This window comes from Temnothorax curvispinosus, unplaced genomic scaffold (assembly GCF_003070985.1).
Source record: "Temnothorax curvispinosus isolate PA1 unplaced genomic scaffold, ASM307098v1 QBEX01007713.1, whole genome shotgun sequence".
Lineage (NCBI taxonomy): Eukaryota > Metazoa > Arthropoda > Insecta > Hymenoptera > Formicidae > Temnothorax > Temnothorax curvispinosus.
Window position 1 is genome coordinate 1 of NW_020217493.1, and position 20,581 is coordinate 20,581.

The 20,581-nt window shown below is 38.7% G+C and overlaps 3 protein-coding genes across 7 annotated transcripts; 1 reads left to right on the forward strand and 2 right to left on the reverse strand.

The window, feature by feature from the left end:
- Nucleotides 1-6: 6 nt before the first annotated feature.
- On the reverse strand, nucleotides 7-1,104 carry LOC112457279 (GDP-Man:Man(3)GlcNAc(2)-PP-Dol alpha-1,2-mannosyltransferase-like). Of its 2 annotated transcripts, none has more exons than XR_003041085.1 (2): nucleotides 859-1,104; nucleotides 7-336 (listed from the first exon to the last, which is right to left on the reverse strand). XR_003041085.1 is itself a non-coding variant. In XM_025020215.1 (2 exons), the coding sequence occupies exons 1-2, from the start codon at nucleotides 931-933 to the stop codon at nucleotides 75-77; spliced, it is 288 nt and encodes a 95-aa protein (XP_024875983.1). In that variant the 5' UTR covers nucleotides 934-1,104; the 3' UTR covers nucleotides 7-74. The 2 variants fall into 2 exon arrangements, 1 of the variants encoding a protein (XP_024875983.1); XM_025020215.1 differs by having other exon boundaries at nucleotides 908-1,104.
- A 181-nt stretch (nucleotides 1,105-1,285) lies between these two features.
- On the forward strand, nucleotides 1,286-16,070 carry LOC112457278 (copper-transporting ATPase 1). Of its 4 annotated transcripts, XM_025020212.1 has the most exons (14): nucleotides 1,286-1,756; nucleotides 2,629-2,674; nucleotides 9,106-9,515; nucleotides 9,833-10,110; nucleotides 10,235-10,456; nucleotides 10,708-10,940; nucleotides 11,027-11,216; nucleotides 11,297-11,530; nucleotides 11,608-12,478; nucleotides 12,552-13,144; nucleotides 13,222-13,425; nucleotides 13,503-13,723; nucleotides 13,863-14,045; nucleotides 15,425-15,557. In XM_025020212.1, the coding sequence occupies exons 1-14, from the start codon at nucleotides 1,690-1,692 to the stop codon at nucleotides 15,555-15,557; spliced, it is 3,885 nt and encodes a 1,294-aa protein (XP_024875980.1). In that variant the 5' UTR covers nucleotides 1,286-1,689. The 4 variants fall into 4 exon arrangements, with proteins under 4 accessions (XP_024875980.1, XP_024875979.1, XP_024875982.1 ...); XM_025020211.1 differs by lacking the exons at nucleotides 1,286-1,756; nucleotides 2,629-2,674 and adding an exon at nucleotides 3,963-4,713 and having other exon boundaries at nucleotides 15,425-16,070; XM_025020214.1 differs by lacking the exons at nucleotides 1,286-1,756; nucleotides 2,629-2,674 and adding an exon at nucleotides 4,695-4,717.
- A 611-nt stretch (nucleotides 16,071-16,681) lies between these two features.
- Nucleotides 16,682-17,827, reverse strand: LOC112457280 (apoptosis regulatory protein Siva-like). The gene is made up of 4 exons (XM_025020217.1): nucleotides 17,516-17,827; nucleotides 17,232-17,425; nucleotides 17,000-17,151; nucleotides 16,682-16,921 (listed from the first exon to the last, which is right to left on the reverse strand). Exons 1-4 carry the CDS (start codon nucleotides 17,631-17,633, stop codon nucleotides 16,876-16,878), a joined length of 510 nt encoding a protein of 169 aa, XP_024875985.1. The 5' UTR covers nucleotides 17,634-17,827; the 3' UTR covers nucleotides 16,682-16,875.
- Nucleotides 17,828-20,581: the final 2,754 nt, after the last annotated feature.

Sequence of the window (20,581 nt, forward strand, 5' to 3'; positions counted from 1 at the left end):
GAGTAACGATGCAAAGATGTATCTCAAGTTTGACAGGTCACAAGTTGTAATTATATTAGACGGCCTCAAAAACGTTACTTTGACACATACTTATTCTGTATAGCCTGAACCGCAGCCCAGAGCACTCTCTCGCCTCCTCCGCCTGCGTTGCAATATGGATGAAAGATCCCGAGGACCGTTCTAGTTTGTTGTCTCTCCTCGCGTCTCTTGGAGTAAACCTTTCTCAATCTTGTCAATATAATTGGCAAAAGGACGAACACAAGGACGAGCACAAGGAGTACTTGCAGGGCAAGTATTAGTAACTGCATGTTTACGAATAAGATTTTTATGGGTGTCCTGTAAAGATAAGTTGAATTAAGTAGAGACATGTCTATAGATACGCTTAAATATAAAGACAATAATTTCCTTATCAATATTGTAGAATATCACTACAATAGGCGAGACTTTTACAAATACAATCTAAAGCTGATTTAATTACAAACCAGCCAGTATAAATATTGCGACTACACATTCTTCAAGACATTCTTATGCAAACTGAGATAAAAGTTTAATTATGCCAAGGTAGCAATGAGAGAAATGGAGAAACAGACTGCGGATAATAGTAAGAGGAAAAATTAATCAATATTATGGAACATTACTACAATGAGCAAGACACAAATTTAATCTAAAGCCAGCTAAATAAATCATGTACGGTAGTAACCAATGAGTTTGAAACTAAGCGTAAAATTCTTCAGGTCGAATATTCTCGCGAGATAAAAATCTAATTATTTCGAAGCAACGGGGGAAGACGGATATTCGCAAAAGAAAGGGGAGAAAAAGATTCTTAATGCTAGAGAACTCTATTTGCAAGTTACACACCATGCAAGAGGATCGCACTAACGAGCTGCTAACGAGCGATATCCCTTACATTAGGAGGTAAAAAATCGCGATCATGTTCGCGGCCACTTGCGGATCTGCACGTGGAACCGCCGAGCTTGCTGACGTGTAATTTTGGTCCTCAAGCCTCAAGCGGACAATCTCTCACGGGCGGGAATTAACCTCGCACCTCGCACCGAAAACTAACCTCGCTGTCGCGGGAGATTAGCTCTCTCTCTCTCTCTCTCTCTCTCTCTCTCTCTCTCTATCTCTCTCATTTTTAACATACGTCAGTAAACACAGATGGCGGAATCAGCGCCATCAGCTGATCAGCTAGAGTCCTATCTCTGGGGTTCGTGTCGTGTGCCTTCGCTCGCGTCTCGCGTCGTCGCGTCGCGGAACTTGCGTCAACGCCGTCAACGGCGTCAACTTGCGTGCCGTGCGTACCCGTTGTCCGTTATCCGTCTCCGGTGCGTGCTCCCCGTCCGCGCGGCCGATTAATCCGCCCGTCGACGCGAGATAGTCGCGCTCGCGCTCGGCGAGCGACGCGCTCTTCCCAGCTCCCGAGCCGAGGGCTCTCCGTTGACCGTTCACGGAGAGCGCGAGGCGACATTTAGGTTATAAACCGCGCGAGGTGCCGCGGGAATCGAACGGTGGAGACCGGGTGGACCTGTTCGTTGTGCGTTGTGCGTGCTGCGTGCACAACTCGCCTCCACGAGTCGCGCGTCGTATGCGGATCCTCGCCGATGTGTGCGCGCGGGCGCTGAAAAGACGAGCAGTCAGTTGGCATGATTCTCTCTAACGCGCCCGAACCTCGTCTGATTACGGAGAAGAATGGAAGCGACGAAGGTGATGGAGTCTCAGAAGGATGCTGACCCTTCACGGGCACAAAGGGGTGAAGGTACGTCGAGCGTCGAGCTGCCTATACTTCACAATCAGACGTAAATCACGCACTCTCTGTTCCAGTGTTGTGAAGAGTGAAGACTGATAACGAAAGAAAGTAACCGAATATTCTTAAGGGATGCTCAATCAATATATTTATTCATTCTCTGTTGGTTGTCATCATTATCACAATCTACGTTCAAGATTTCGAAGACGGGAGACAAAGATTTGAATCATATAGCTTTTATCTTCAGTTGTCTAGACATGCTAAATGAATCATGCGATGATTTGAACAATACCGTGTCATTTAAAGGTCGTTCTACTTTAGTTGCAAGCAATCCATATTGTCGCAAGTCGCAAGAGGCTTGCAATTTGAACTTTTATACTGCAGTCTTAAATCACAGCTAATCAAAGGAGAGATTTCGTTGTAGAAATTTCGTTGTCAACATGTCCTAAGCAAGCAGAACTGCTAGTGGTACAAGTAGGTCACATTTTTAACAGAGTGCGTTTATTCGCCAATATGATACTTTATACTTAAACACCTTCGATTTAACTTCATTGTTGATTTTCTTAAACTATCAAGAAAGCTATTATGAAGAGTGAAAAGTATGGTATTGTTCAAATCATTGCATGAATCGTTTAGCATGTCTAGACAACTGAAGATAAAAGCCATATGATTCACATCTTTGTCTCCCGTCTTCGAAATCTTGAATGTAAATTGTGATAATAATGACAGATAACAGAGGAAGAATAAATATATTAGCTGAGCGTCCCTTAAGAATATTCGGTTACTTTCCTTTGTTACTAATCATTGTCATTGATCATAATTATACACAAATACTGTTTATTAATTAACATTATAAGTTATTGTTTACTGAAATTTACTTGCAGAGAAAAGAAGTGATGGTAGAGGTGCCAAGCCCAAACGTCGTAAAAGGTGAGTGAGATTCATTTCTTGCATGAATATTTTCTCACTTGAACTGAGTGAAAACAAAATTGAAGCTTTCAATCGGTTTAACGGTAGTCGAATTCTTTCGTTGAACAACAGTTCAGAAGCACGAGCACGAGAACATGATATTGTTTTAATAACATGATTGCGAAGGTATCTGCAGTGTCACGCTGTAACCGGAGGACCGATCAAATATCGAAATTGGAGCCCTGTAGATCGTCGCATTTGATCCGAATCCGTTCGATCGCAGAATATGCAACGTGGATGTATTAACAGGTGCCTGGTTGTCCTCCGTGTTGTCGCGTGCACAGAATCGTCCGGAGCCAATATCAGCGCGCGTTCGGAATCCACTTGAGATCTGTGACAGCTTCATTATGAAGTCTCATTAATTGTAACGCGCGACTCGTTTCGACGAGTATCAAGTGCGGCTAAAATAACGAAAAGGCAAAAGTAATTTTAGCAAACGGAGGAATGTGTCAGATCTGAATTGTAGGAATAGTAATACGTGCATTGGGAGAAATTCGTAGAAGATTCGGGGGAATTTTCTGACTAGCGCGCGACGAGAAATGGCACGAAATTCTAAGAACGCGTGGAAATACAACGTGTTAATCGAGACACCTTATACCGGGTAAGTTGTGTTGTTAACGGAAGGATTCGAGTTCCTCTCGATTGACATCTGATTAAATGAGTCACGCTTCATTCCGGTCATTAATTTCCCACAATTATCTTGTCGCATTTTATTTTCTGAAGATCTATCAACGTGGCAACGTCTGACGCTCTCTTTTTAGAGCTGAATTCCGAGGGCAGACAGTAAAATTGAATTAGTCCTCACGACCATTCTTTATATACTTTGTTAAACGCGAGCGCGTTACATTATGATTTACGCGTCATATGCGGTTTGTGGTTTAATAGCTGTTAAGCGAGATCACGCACGTGACAGAAGGAAAGGGAGAAAAAGAAATTATTTATCGTGTATCTTATTCCGATAATGCGAGAATATCGAGTGACTTGAAATTCCGACACCCAAATTCAGAGGAGTATATAGGAGTATCAGAAGACGCGCCGTCGCGTCGCCTTGGAAAAAAAACAACAAAAAACCCGTCCGATAGAAACTTTAATACTCCTCTGAAATTGGGTGTCGGAATTTCAAGTCACTTGATATTCTCGCATTATCAGAACAAGACACGCGATAATTTCTTTTTCTCTCTTTCCTTCCGCGACGCACATGCACCAGTATCACGAAATCCCCCTTCAATCTCGCTCGACGGAATCGCTATCTGGAGCATGCCTTTCTCTCTCGTCCGAGTTTGCCACGAGCAGTCGGCACAGGTAGCCTGACTCACCTGGTTCTCTGAATATTCACCTCTCGGTTTATATCCGTTAAACATGTACCATTTTCGTATAACGTGCCGCGATGAGATTGACGTTTTCGCCGTGCCTTATAACGTATTTTGAATCCTTGATCATTATACGATCAGAAAATATATTTTTACGCAGACGATTATTTTTTTACGGTTGGATATAGTGTTTTCATCATGTGGACAACTGATTTAAAGTGTTACTGTTGTTTGTTGCGATAACGACAATGAATATGGAAACTTAGCGTGACTTCATTGTCGAGTTCGGTGCTTCTTTAGACTCGCGGAAGAGTAATGACGATTACTTCAGCAAATTATCGCTGCCTCGTGGTCACATGAGGTTCCTCTTTGTAGCGATGTATACGCGATATTTACTGTGATGATTACTGTGTTACCTACCTCTTAGGATTATTGAACTCTCAGTTAGTCGGGAGAAATGTGAAATGAATAATAACTTAATGTGACAAAATAAGTATCACAATTTTACTCGACGAGCACAAAAAATTGACGTCGTATAATATCGCGCCGTTTAATCTAACACGAGATGGTGAAGTTCAGGGGTCCGTTGGTGCATCGGGTTAAACTGGCGTATCGCAATCTAAAGGATATGACGATGACGAACGAGGTGGACCACTCGATATCGTGTGAAAACATAAGATTGCTTGATGGGTCAGTACGTAAAATTATTGTTTATGCATAGAATCGGACCCAAGAAATTGAATCGTCGATTTTCTAGGGCTATATTACTGTGAGAATTTCACGTGATGCCTTCTCAAAAAGATCACGAAAAAGAAGAATATTGAAGCTTAATATATTCTTCTTTTTCGTGATCTTCTTGAGAAGGCATCGCGTGAAGTTCTCACAGTAATCTCTAAACATGTGTCGCGAATATGATAACAAGTATCGTCATCATTGCACGAGTATTAAATCGCAAATATCATATAAGTATTAATTATGCTATCTTTGCCATGCCTAATTTCTTTAATAATGGCAAAGATAGCAGAATTAACGAAAAACTTTCAAGCTTAAGGAGGTTCGACTGTTTCCTATATATAGTTTATAGTATAATTTTGTTTTCATGATTAAACAGTGTAAAGCTAGTCTCCAGAAATAATTCATAAACAATATGTTATTATTGGGACAGAAAAAGCAGAGAAATCGCAATTTTGTCCTATTTTTTATACTTGATATTGTTTAAATAAATCATTTAAAAATTGAAAAAAATCCAACTTAAAAAATTAAAAAACCGTGATTGCAATTCTCGATGTCACAGAAGTGTGCCATAAAAATTTTATTCACTTTTACCGAGACTTTTACCGTCTAGGAGAGATATATAATATATGATATTTACATGGGGAGTATATCTATGTATATATGTATACACAATTTCTGTAACTTTAAAGCGAACTTTTAAAGCGAATATTTCAGAAATGCGACGATAAATCGTTTTGCAATTTCACACACGGTAAGATTATATACATTTCAAGACTACACAAAAATTTCAAATCTGTAAATTGGATTTGACCTAATAGTCGAACCCCCTTAACAAATACATTCTAAGAATCAAGAATATTTGATTTACTTTTGAAGAGAATTTTCAAAGTATAACATGATGTTAACCGATGTTTCAAAATCCGAAAGAAAGAATTAATACGTTTATTTCTTTGCATATCAAAATTATCTCTAGCAAATCGACGATTCACTTTCTTGAATCCGTCTATATTACAGGCTATATAATGACACGATATCAGCGAGATTTTTCTTCATTAAAACCTCATTAGTACGTATTGGGATCTTCATTAAGTTCCTTCTACAGTCCGCATGCATATATGCGTCTAGCTTGCCAAACGAAAGTTTACCACGAGCAGAAAGCCTTTTACCTAAACGAGTAACTTTCACGCGTGTTGGAATTAAGGTTGCTAATGTCGTGCAACTTGTGGATACAAGATATAATAGTTGCGCGTGACCGATACCCGTATCAGAATTTACCGTTGCGTTAGCAGTATCTCGCGACATAAAATCGCCAAGATGCACGTCCTTGTCTGGCGGCGTGTCGGGTCTGCCGTCGATCATGCTCGATTTATCGCGTACACGTGCACTCCGTTCAATTTGATATTCCGTCGCGATAAAACGCCACATTGTTCGGCAGTTAAGAGACACTCGCGCTCATACGTCTGAAGAATATGACGTGGCTAATGATGCGTTTGTATCTTTTACGTTTATTATATTCAATCCGAGGGATTCAGCGCCGGGAAATATTATTACGATCGTAAACATTGCAAATTATGTAATTCGTAATTATGTTTCTGTAATTGTACCATAATTTGCGCAGACACAATCCCATTTGATGGAAAATCACATATGATGGGTGTAATCAAGAGTAATTTGAAATAATTGGATAAAGATATAATACAATTATTATTATTTTAGATGTATTATTATCGGCCCATGTGAATCATAAATATAAAGGACCCCGCATAAACCTTATGGATTTTGGCCATAAATCGAAAATTATTTTTTTGAGATTCAAAGAGGGCAAGGAAAACGCTCGAAGGAAAGTTCGTTTCTTTATCTGTGACGAAATCAATTCGACCCTAAAAGTAATTTGGAATAATTGGATAAGGATAATATAACTATTATTATTTTAAATGTATTATTATCGTTTTATCACGTGTATATGAGACGTAAATCAATATAAATTTCTACCATAAATTAAAAATTATTTTTTTGAGATTCAAAGAGGGTAAGGAAAATGCTCAAGAGAAAGTTCGTTCTTCGTCTGCGGTGGCGAAATCAATTTGCCCCTGATCATCCCTTAACGTTCCATGGAACTCCAAGTATTTGGGCTCTTCATCGAGCGATTCTTCCGCGTCTCCGGCTCGGCATTGTCACGTATGTCGTGCTGGTCCGCGTATCAGTCGATATCACCAGCGATCGTCCGGCTTTTATTCTCTCCGTCGAACGTCTGAAGAAGTGTGCCGTGGGCAAAAAGGTGATCCGTGAGCAACCGATTGTGGGACAGGCGATTACCGAAGTTATCAGTCGCTCGGTGATATCAATTCGCGTCGAGTATCGCACAATATTTTGGTGCCGCGTCTTCCCCACTCGTTCGCCGTCTCCAGCTCGCTCGTAAAAATCGCAATCGACGAACGTCCACGTTTCTGCCGCGCGGCAAAAAATCGCATTTTTACAGGGGAAGACAGATCGCGATACGATCGCGTGTTTCTCTGGATCGTTCTCTTTTCGCCAGGCTTCTGACTGCTCGAAATATTCGGATGATAGTTTGGACGATAGTTCGAAGTTGGAGTTTCCATGGTGGAACAGCGAATCGATATAGGAGATTCGACCCGGCTTGCTAACTCTTTGGTTAAAATCGAATCACGATTTCATATCGCGCGGCTCTTATCGGAGCGCGACAATAAAGCAGACGAACAATGAAGTCGAATTTTCCCGGAAATACCACGAGAACGTTCCTAACGTTCGCTTAAATTAACGTTCGCTAAAGCCTGCGTCATTTTATCGGGAATGTAACTTTGTTCCCAACTTCTGCATGCGACTTTTTTTTCGTGCTTATCTACCGTGCCGGACGATAGAAAATAGATAATTTTTGAGAGCCTAATTCGAGGTAGATAAGGAACTGCGGCGCGTAACGATTTCCATTAAGTCGAATTGAATATAGAACTTCAGGTTCTCCGTTTGATGATGAAGAGTGAGGAAAGGTTGCCTCTTCTTAACAAAAAAACTTACGGCGCCGTCGATACTTTATGGTAAGCTCCTGGAGAAATGCGATTGTTAATTGTTGTGCAATATTACGCACCTGTGTTGGGAAGGAACAAGTCATTTCCGCCGAAGTCATTTCCACAAAGTTGCTGGAGATTTAATTTATTTTCTCTTTCCTTATATAGACCAAATGGAATCAAGGAAAAATATAGAAATAGATAAACGTTAGTCAATTTTAATAAATAGTTTTAGGATTTTTAGCCATTAGTTTTTTAAGCTTTTTTTTTAGATTAACGAACGTAACGAATGCACAGCTTGAGGTTCGGGGATCTTTGAATTGAAATAAAACGAACTTGTATTAGCTTCTCTCTGTTGAGTCTTGGCACTCTGTATTTCAAATTTATAATTTATAATCTTATCTACCTATAGTATTCCGGCAAGTCATGTTCATCTGCTTAGCGTTTGTGGAGTATCGTTTAGTAATTATAGCTTGCGCTGAACGTTGTTTGTATAGAGTTTACAGAAATCTATTTCCGCGGTGTCGACATACTGCTGTTATCAACGAGCAGATAAGAGGCTAGAGTTTTTGAAATTAGAGATAGCCGACTGAAACGTTCATTGTCTTCTAACGTGGTACGACAGATCGTTGCGTGCTGCATATCAGAGTTCTATGCTAGCGCACGCCGTTAATTTGTAACTTTTTCGAATCTCTCTCCAAAACTTTCGTAACATCTTTTATCTACGATGTTGATTCACGGAATGATGAATATGGAATCTCTTCGGTTTATTACGTCATTCACGTCAAACATATTGCGCAAGTCCGTAAAAGAGATTACTTACAGTAAGCAAAGCATTAATTGGTTTAAAATACTATGAGACCGTTATGGCAATTTATTTCGTAATGATAAGTACAGGATCCCTCCATCGTCTCGTCATCTTCGGCCCATCTTAAAATAAAATGCGGAACATATTGCTAGAAGAAGTAACAACATCTAAATACAAAATTTTACTTTATTTGTTAAATTCAAAATGTCTCTTAATTTATTACAGTATATGTAGTATATTAAAGCAATATATTAAAATAGAATAATTTTATTTGGAAGATAAAATGCGATTTACTTTAAAAAATCCTTTTTTTAAGCCGGAAAATAATCAGTTCAATATCATTAATCAGTATTTTTTTAAATACAATCCACTCATCATATTGCACTGGATTTTAATGATGAATCACATCACATTGTTACGAAAAGATCGGATTAAAATCGACGATCAGCTTTATCGCGATAAACCCGGGAGACAACTTACGTTGCAGAATGTCTGATTTACTATGAAAATTTGCAGTGATGGCGACAACCCCGATTCTAAGGGTATCACGCACCTGGTGCGTGCACTACGCACGTCGGAAGCGTGGCAGCTCGCGCAGGAGACCAGCACGGTTAAAATCGGCATCGAGGGTATGACCTGTCAGAGTTGCGCGAACAACATCGAAAGGGTGATCGGCAATCGGCCCGACGTCGTCAGTATCAAAGTGGTTCTGGAGGAGAAAGCCGGCTACATCGAGTACAAAACGCACGAGATCACACCCCGTGAATTGGCAGAGGCGATCGAGGACATGGGGTACACCGCCAGCCTGCCATCCAACCTGACATCCAGCAACGCGGAGAACAAAGCGAACAACTCCTCAATACCTGCCACCTGCAACATACACGTAGACGGAATGACGTGTCAGTCGTGCGTTAAAAACATCACCGGTGAGTCGACATATGAAAATAAAACAAATCCAGGATGCGTGATTCGGCATTGTTCACTTTAACAAACCTTTAATAAAAGATTCATTAGCGACATCAATATCTGAAAATTAGACACCAGGAAATCTTGGTTCTTATTTGTTATGTTTATATAATATCTTTACACTCACTTGAAAAAAAGATTGCTCTGTTCGTATATGATAAAGTAATAACTGTTTGATGTTTTCTTGGTTTAAAACTTTTAAATTTTATCCTTTATATCTTTTATATTTTATCCTTTATATTTCTTATAAGGCCATGATGTGTATTTTCTGTTGTAGATGTTCTATCCGAAAAGCCCGGTATAAAGAACGTGAACGTCAGCCTGGAGGATAAAGAAGCCAAAGTCTCTTACAGTAGCGGTGATGTAACAGTCGATCAGATAGTAATGTATATAGAGGACATGGGCTTCACTGCGTATGTAAAAAAAGCGAAGGACGAGGCATCGCAATTGGATGCTGATATCAATAAAAAGAAGAAGAAGACGGAACTGGTGCTGCAAGCGAACGGCGCTGGTGATGTCAAAAAACAATTGTCAAAGTGCTTCCTGCGTATAACTGTACGTTATGTTTCATATGTATATTTTTTATACTCTTTACATATATTTATAAATTTTCCAATTAAGTAGCGCCTCGTGTTAACAATATAACCAGATAATTGATTAATTTGTGGTTATGAAAAAGGGTATGACTCACGCTCACCATGTCACTGGGATAGAGAAACACTGTAAAAAGCTGTACGGAGTAAATAGCGTACTGGTGGCTTTGATGGCCGCCAAGGCAGAAGTCACGTACAATCCTGACAAAATAAAAGCGGCGGATATTGCTTCCTGTATATCGGAATTGGGTTTTCCTACGACTTTAATCGAGGAATTCGGGACCGAAGAAGTCGAAGTCGAGTTAAAAGTAAGACAGTTGAAGATTTAAAGTATATTTTTAGATTTACATTAATAGTATTGATTGAAAACAGAACTTCGTTCGTTTAGCATGGATTCTGGAAATAAATCCCGCTTATGTCTATAACGGCACAATTCTCGAACGTGCTTGGTATAAAAAAAAATTTAAATTAAAATTATGTAGAAAGTTAGAGATTTATAACTACTTCGTATGCACAGCCTTGTGGAGACGTAGCACGTTCCTGACTTAATTCTTTTCAGATCATGGGAATGACGTGCGCGTCTTGCGTAAATAAAATAGAATCGACCGTGAAGAAGCTACCTGGTGTACGATCGGCGATGGTCGCTCTAGCGACGCAGCGGGGCAAGTTCAAGTACGACGTGGAAATGACTGGTGTCAGAGATATCATCGAATGTATCAATAATTTGGGTATTTACACGGCCAGTCTGTTTAGCAATCGAGATAAGGAAAATAGGGACTACCTGGATCAAAAGTAAATACAATTTTCGATATGAATAATATACACGTTGCGCGCGCGCGATATACAAGAGTTTTTAATGGTAATTGTTTGTATTGCAGAGAAGAGATAAGTAAATGGCGAAGAACGTTCTTCATATCGCTGATTTTCGGAGTTCCGAGTATGGTATCGATGACATATTTCATGCTAGTTATGTTGTTCGGTAACAAGACACACGAGGAAATGTGTTGCATAGTACCTGGTCTTTCTTGGGAAAATCTGTTACTCTTTGTGTTCTCCACGCCGGTGCAGGTATGCGCAACGAGAGTATATTTACCCTTACCATATTCAGTTGTATGCGTTTCGAATTAATTATTCATATTACTATGCAGTTTTTTGGTGGCTGGTATTTCTATGTGCAAGCCTATAAAGCTTTGAGACATGGTACAACCAACATGGACGTTTTAATCTCGATGACTACTACGATCTCATATCTTTATTCTATCGCCGTTCTCTCTGCTGCTATGATAATGCAAGAGAACGTCAGTCCACAGACGTTCTTCGACACTCCACCGATGCTCTTGGTCTTCATCAGTCTGGGAAGATGGCTTGAGCATGTGGCGAAGGTACCTCACCATGATTGAATCCTTTGTATAAAAAAATATAACCAAAAATAACGCTAAAATGTTTATTTCGCTTTTAGGGAAAGACGTCCGAAGCTCTCTCAAAACTGTTATCTTTAAAAGCCACGGATGCAGTGTTGGTTACGTTAGGACACCACAAAGAAATATTAACGGAACGCTCGATAAGCGTTGACCTGGTGCAACGTGGCGACATACTAAAAGTGGTCCCAGGTGCCAAAGTGCCTGTCGACGGCCGCGTATTGTTCGGTGAGTCGACCTGCGACGAGAGTCTGATCACCGGTGAGAGTATGCCAGTGCAAAAGAAGGAAGGTTCGATGGTGATCGGTGGTTCGATCAATGAGAACGGATCGTTGGTGATCACCGCCACGCACACGGGCGAGCACACGACGCTGGCGCAGATCGTTCGCTTGGTGGAGGAGGCGCAGACGAACAAGGCACCTATCCAGCAACTGGCCGACAAGATAGCCGGCTATTTCATACCCCTGGTCATAGTGGTCTCCCTAGTGACGCTAGTGATTTGGATCATCATCGGCTACATGAATGTCGAGCAGCTGCCCATGTCGCACAACGACCAGTTCAATAAGCACGGCTTGAGTCGCGTGGAGATCATATTTCAATACGCCTTTCGAAGTGCCCTGGCAGTACTCGCGATTGCTTGTCCCTGCGCTCTTGGCCTGGCCACCCCGACCGCGGTTATGGTCGGCACGGGCGTAGGTGCACTAAACGGCATTCTGATCAAGGGCGCCGAGCCGCTGGAGAATGCGCACAAAGTCAAATGCGTTGTCTTCGACAAGACGGGAACGTTGACGCACGGTGCTCCAACCGTCACCAAGATCGAATTGTTCGTGGAGGAGATGGTCTGTTCATTGGGGACGTTGCTGACGGTCGTCGGCACGGCAGAAAGAAACAGCGAACATCCTATCGCGGCAGGTAAATATCACCATGCTTTCTGTACCGTTACGTTTACATTGAACCGCGCAATGATCGTTAATTTCTTTTTCAGCGATCGTACGCTACGTGCAGGACACAATCGGATCGAAAACTGGGCAATGTACGAATTTTGAAGCAGTTCCCGGCTGCGGTTTGAAATGTAAGGTATCTCATTTGGAAGGTGCGCTGGGCGAGTCGTTGCAATCCGAAAAGCTTATAAACTACATGGACCAGTCGCACAACGTGTCGACTGGAACGTACAATGTCAATAACGTGCGCATCGACAAGTTGTCGATCGTCGAGAAGCCGGTAGCCGATCGTCAAGAGATGCAAAAGTTAAATCTACAATTACTTTTGGAGTCTCCGCGTGGCGATTCGAACATGATTGATGAGGTATACGAGATGTGCATTGGTAATCGGGAATGGATGCGCCGGAATGCGATCAACGTTCCGCAGGAAGTCGACGAGAGGATGGTGAACGAGGAGAACCTAGGACACACCGCGGTTTTGGTCGCGATAAACAATCTTCTGGTCGCCATGATCAGTGTCGCTGATACAGTAAAGCCCGAGGCACATCTCGCAGTCTATACCCTGAAGAAAATGGGATTGGAAGTGATCCTCTTGACGGGCGATAATAAGAAAACCGCGGCTTCGATTGCCAAACAGGTACGGAATAACAAGATCCTATTGTATTGAATTTCTATGATTAGATCAGTTTTTATTGGCTTCCTGGGAATATGTAGGTCGGCATCGACAGAGTTTTCGCGGAGATGTTACCGTCCCACAAGGTGGCTAAAATTCAGCAACTGCAAAAACAGGGTTTGAGAGTCGCCATGGTGGGAGATGGTGTCAATGACAGTCCGGCTCTAGCTCAATCAGATGTCGGTATCGCTATCGCGTCTGGCACAGACGTTGCCGTGGAGGCTGCCGACGTGGTTCTGATGCGCGTAAGTCATGCACAAAATAAGTGAAAGTAATGTGTTCTACGAGTTATTACACGAAAGCAATATCAAATGTTTTGCAGAACGATCTTCTAGATGTAATCGCGTGTTTAGATCTATCGAGGAAAACGGTCCGCAGGATAAGACTGAATTTCTTATTCGCTAGTGTCTACAATCTTCTGGGTATTCCCATAGCTGCCGGAGTATTTAGCTCCTTTGGTTTCTTCCTACAGCCATGGATGTCTTCCGCCGCCATGGCTTTAAGTAGCGTGTCGGTAGTAGGAAGTTCCTTATTATTGAAGCTGTAAGTAGCTAATACCACTTTTTAATCATGGATTTAAAATATTTGTAATATGATCTTAGAGAAATAAAGAGATAGAAAGATTACGTTATTTATTTCATAATCAATAGAATGTTTTAACGTATATTGGAAATTTTTGCAGTTATCGTAAGCCGACTAAAGCCACGTTGGAAACTCCCGGATACCTAGAAGCTAGGTTTACCCATTCCATAGGGCGATCGAACGATTTGAATACGATAATAGTGGATCCGTTCCATCGTGGATCGAACGATTCGCTGAACAGATATAAATCAGCTATGAACAGATCAACGTCCACACTGTCCAGGTATTATAGGCAAAAAAAGAACACGTTATTCTTACAAAATAGAAATAGCTCCGTTGCTTAATATTATGTACAGCTAATTGATGTTAAATATAGGAGAAAATTAATTATTTATTTCTTATACTAACCATGTACAGAATTATTTTTGATAGTGCAACTTATGCTCTTCCTTTTATCGCTTATTAAAATATCGATATTATGTGTAATTATTATTGTTTGCGAATAACAACTCAAAATCAAATATAACTAATCGATAATTATATGCTTAATATCACATAATTGTACAGAACATATAAATATTAAGGGGGCGCATTTGATAAATTCAGGCCATTGTAAATATACTTTATATATTTTAGATATTTTTATACAGGATGATTCTTAATTATATTTAATTTCAATATAATGTTATAATTAAATTTTAATTCAATGTAGTTCCTATAATTTTCTTCCGAAACATATTTTCTTAATAATTTTCATGATTTTTCAAAAGTATAAAGAAACTAATTTTTGCTTAACTTTTCATTTAAATGTCTTAAAAAGAGAGAAATTGATATCGATATTAAATAATTCAGAATCATTCTGTATGTGACGCATGATGTGTTCAATCAAGCTATAACATTTTTCATGTTTGAAATTACATTATTCTTACTTTATAATGATACTAAAGTTGATCAAAATTATTATTTCTGCGAAAAGATTTTATTTTAAATGTTACAAAAGTTTTGTTTATTTTCTGGGAAAAATGTTGGTTTGTTACTTACAATAGAATATAAGACTGAGAAAAAGAATATTCTTATCTGCGAGAGAAATGTGTTATCAAATTGAAATTGTCTTTATTATAAATATAATTCTTTATAATGATACCGAATGTGAAATTAATGAGTAAAATTGTCTAAGAAATGAATGACATGTGTCGTTGCTGTGGAATATTTAAAGAACTTATTTGTTGGATGTAATGTATTATGAATTTGACTGTACATGAGAAAATACATGAAAATAATTAATGAGTAAAATTATCTAAATAATTGACATGTGTCGTTGCTGTGGAATATTTGAAAAACTTATTTGTGTTGGATGTAATAAAAAATATTTGTTGAATGTAATGTATTATGAATTTGACTGTACATGAGACAATACATGAGAAAATACATGAAAATGCATGAGAAAATCATATTTTTATTCATGCTGTTAACACATTACATCATCATCGAGAAAATATAACACATACATCATTTGCTGAAGTGCACTTATAAAACTAATATTACACTAATATAACGTATTAATATGCTATGTATAATCTTTGTTGCATACAGCCATTTGGATAGCTACAAATTAGCTAATATAACAATTAATATGTTGTGCATCACGAAATCTATTTGCAGAATATTTGGAAAGTCAAAACTCGAGGTGGAGGGCCATCTCCTTGGCGAGGAAGCAGATGAAACTGATTTAGCTGTGGATTTTTCGAATTATCGTAAAAACGCGAAGAACTCTATGGACATAACTTCCGTATGAATCTTGCACGAGCAGACTGTCTGACAAGCATTTTAATTCCGTTGACTTTTTGCAGCAAATGAATCGAACGTTACCAATAATTTTAATATTACTTTATAATGGAGCTAACAGAAGAAATTGTATAAAAATAGTCAACTAACAATTCTTACAATATAAAGCGATTTTCACTTTTCACATTAAAAATAAGCTGCATCGCGAAAGTAGTATATACCAATAATTCATACAAGACTTCGTGAATCGATTTGAGTGATATTCATGTTCAAACGAATTGATTGTTATATTTTTATAAACTTTATATATTAAGATGTGTAAATAATACCGACCTACCTGACTGTGAATGTTTTCATAACAGGATAGCAGTACTTCCTTTTTATTGCAATTAATAGATACAAGTTTTATCAATAGTTTTATCTTATTACATGCAGATGTACTTAATTCAAATGGTAAATGAAAAAAATTACGTTTTACACATTTTTAAAAATACATGCAATATTTTATATACGTTTTATATATTATAAGACATTACGTATATGTCCTTTTTTATTTTACAGATTTTAAAACAAACATAAAATATAAAACTATTTTATATAAAATGTATAAAACTAAAAATCACGTGATTTTAGAAAAATTGTAAAAATCTTAAAAGTTTATCGCACTCAATCATTTTTAAATTATACATTTTATTTTTCGACTGAATTGCAACGATTGAAAGTAAAAGAAACGAAAATCACGATCTGTTAACAGAGATATTTATTATAAATTATATATGAAATATCAGAAATCTTAAGCGCTGCAATTGTAACTTGCATTAAATAAAAAGAGATGCGAATAACGGTGTTACTTTTAAACGTAATTTAAGAAATTTTTATATTACTATTTATATTTTCTTTCAAATACTTAGTAAGACACCACAATGTGCGTCTAATATTTAAGATACGAGACAATGCGTATGTATATACATATACAAAATTTTTTAGCATGGATTTTGTGCTTTATTTTTTTCATTTTGTGTAACCTCTCTTGTACAATATTATTTAAAACATATTTGTAACCAATTCCTTCTTACATATAAAATAGCGTTTAAATATTAATAAGTAAAAATTATATATACAGTTATTAAAAGATTCTATATCATAATATTGTTTATATAAGATAATTTATGATTACTAAGATTCTCCAGGTTTTTAATATTCTCGATAACAACGATATATAATTTACATGTACATAAAATCACGATAGAACAGTAGAACAGTAGTAAAATTATAAATATCAATTTTCCTATAAAAGGAACCTTTGCATAAAAATACTTCTTTGACAGCTATCGATAGCAATTAAGACACATAATTTGCTCGTCGCAGTTATATCTGAAACAGAACAACGCATACCAGTTACAAATGGTATACACGAAGCTTTTACAAAAGTACACATGGCTAACAACTTACACAGGTACAGAGCAGTTCTGACAGAACAATTCTGTGCATTTGGCGCACACAGCCTGACAGGTGAGACACAGCGCCTGATCGCAATAGTAACACGCGCTCATTGTAGATCGATCTATCAATCGGCCACATCCGCAAAGGTCTATCTGGACATCCTGGAAGAAAAAACAAATGGTCACAAAGCCGTCTACGTCTAAGACGGTCCAAGTGCCACAACGGCTCTCCCACAACCTACATTGACAAGTTTGTCGCTAGTTTTCAGCTGCAATTTATCGGTCAACAGCATCTGCTTCAGATTGGACGTAGATCTGAATTTACAAGGTGACGGACGTTGAGTGGAAGGTAGATCTGTAGAATCCATTTGTGCGGACGTGTTAAACTTATGGGCGAGTGCCTTCGCGCCTGCCTTGAGCAAACTCAGGGTCCTATCTGGAAACGTATGCGCGGAGTCAGGTGTTAAGATTCGAAAGAGAACGTACGAATTATTTTGCGCAAAGCGAGCTAAATAGGTATTCTTACCGTAGACATCCCTCATCCGCTGGTCGCTGGATACGCCGTTATTCATCTGTTTCTCTCCCACGTGCACTTTCAACTGCGGCAACAGGTCGCTTTCGAAGGGACAGGCACGTTTTGGCATTTTCCAAACTTGGCGTTAAACGATTAAAATGACAACATGACACTGTCGCACACGTGCCGCAACGTCAGACAGAAGCCTGAGAATTAACAATAAAACCTGCCGAAAGTGCCGAGTGCCGGCGTTTTAGGTGGAATCAGATGGAATTGGATGGAATCTGTTTACTAATAGCGCCTCTCGTGTGTTGCTGTGTTGCATTTTCCGACGCGCCGCTTGAGAAAGTGCAACTCAACTACGTCGTATCGCTCGGTAACCGCACATGGTTTGCATCCGTGCTAATGGTTCGTGTCCGAACTAGCCAGCTGGAGGGGATATTCTGGCCGCGGCGGCCGCGCTCGGCCGTTAATGATCACTACGTGTTCGCGATATATAAGACGCGTTTCGAGAGACAGCTACGTCGACCAGACACCACCGAGACAGAACGTAGAGAATACAGCCAGTTAAACCTGTGAAAGTTAACGAAAAATTCGGCATACGTTGATCTCTTATTGTTCGTTGAAAGTTTTCGGTATTTTTGAACCGGCCGCGGCCGCGCGCGTCGTGCCGCTTAGGAGGGGTAGGCCGTGACGTCATGCGGCGGATCGATACGGTGACGGTGACGTAGTCATCATTCGCGCAGCGAGGCTCGAGCGAGACAGGCATAGCGGTGCGTAGGTGTCGCGTTATTACTTTATTACTTTTCGGAACTCGATCACGGTAAGTAGCAAGAGACACGAGACACTGGTCATTCGATCTACAAACGATCAGTGATTGCATGCCCGCACGATCGATCAATTACCGTAATTAACGACTCGTAAATCATCGGAGGCGGCGCCGCGGCGGTAGTTCGTTGGCACTCGCGGCGAGGTAGATAACCGGCGCAATTAATTTACTCGAAAGAGAGATTCAAAGTCGTAGATAACGGGAAATACAAATGGCTATTTCGTCGCGGATGCTCACGGGTGATAATTATTTCATTGGCGGCGCTTGGATTCTCGAGATTTTATATCCGCGTCCGCGTCGTACTTTCAGGTTTCGATGTAAACGTGACTTGTGCGATTCAAATGCGCGGAGTAATACACGGCCCGCCGAAACGGCGGCGCTCGAGTAACTCATCGGAAAATTGCGATATATCCATGATACGATCGTTTATTCAATAATATGTATATCGCGTGGGAAATACGCGTTTGAGAAATATCGCGAGTGCAATATTGGGATCCGTTTGCGTATTTTCAGACGATTTATCGCAACTTATTTAATCGTTCAGTGCGATTCATACGTATATTTCGTTTCGTGCGTGAAGTTGGCAGCCGTTCGCGAACGGACTCCGAGCTCCGAGTCGAGCAGCGTCGCAGCGCGTTTAATTTAGTAATTAACGTTATAACGAGCCACGTAATTCGATATTCGTCAAATGGACAGCGTAAATTCGACGTTCGTACAAGAGATGAATAGTGAAGACGCGTGTCTGGAGAGAGTTATTCGATCGAAATCTATCGCTCGGGCAGTTATGGGTTATGGGCAAATCGCAGGTACGCATCTTTCGTACGCATAATGGTACTTTTCTCGTGTTATTTTTTCCGTCGCTATATGATAAAATACATAATTGTGTACAGGAATATAATAAAGTGCGTGCGTGCGTGCGAATAACGTCGCGATTAACGGAAGTGCCGTACAAAGTGCCGCACGATTGCTGCATTCTAATGACTCTTACGCGCGTGATAATTAATTAGCGTATTTTTGCGAGGCAGGTGTTTCGTGAGTGCAACAACGAGGAAACGAGAGGAGGAGGAGGAGGCCAGGGAGGCATCGGGCGACAGCGGAGCAACCATGAGGTGAGCATCTCCTAATTTATTTTATATATTTATTATTTGTATAGGATTAATTATTGCATAGTACTGTTCTATATTATTATTGTGCATAATGTGTGTAACATATTTAAGATTTAATTTTGGGAAATAGTCAAAACATTGAATAGAATATTTGTAAAATATTTGTTTAATAATTGATGAAGACATACGTGAAATATTTCGACACGTTTAAAATTTATAACTGTTTGGATTAGATAAAAATTAAATTTTTATTATTAAAATTTTATTTGTAAAATATATGTAATATAACATGTATAAAATTTTATAAAAGTTAATATTTAACAGAGCGTTTTATCGAAAATTATGTATTATTAATTACGTTGCAAAATACTTTAATTTAGATATATTTGTATTTTACAGATTCGCGTCTTGTATACTACAACTCCGCTGCTGCGCATCATACCGGTGAGTTTTAAATTATTTTTATTTTAATCTTGAGGTAATGGATTTGTAAATATATTGCATATACGTATAACAGGTTTTTTTTTCGATAATTATTAGTATGCAAAAGGATCATATTAAATTATATAACAAATAATTTAAATTGAACAAGTAGCAGCAATGAAATATTCTAGTATTTATATCCTCTTTATTTTTATTATTGTAAACTGCTTCATATCTAAATTTTATGATTATTTCTGGTTGTATGTATTACAACTGTTAAAAAAAAAAAAAATTTAAATTAAGAATATAAAAATATTATATAGATAGATATAATGTTTTATAAATCTGTTACCTTAATGGATGAGCTAGGATACATTATTATAAATATGTAACTCTGGAATATATAAAGTATAAATTCGATTTATTGAATTCTCTGTATAATTGCCAAATATATACGATTTTCGAGAGATTAAGAACACCATGAAAATATAATACATTAATAATTTTATTTAGCTAATATATATAGTGTCTCAGATGTATTATAATAAAATTATTTTTTGAATTTAATAATGAGGTACCTAATTAATGAAAAATTATGAAAAAGAAAAGGACGTAAAAAAAGAACTCTCTTTAATAGATAAAATATTAACATTTTAAAAACATGAAACTTCTATTTGAATCTCTTCATGGTGTTCGTGACAGCATGATTCACGATAATGA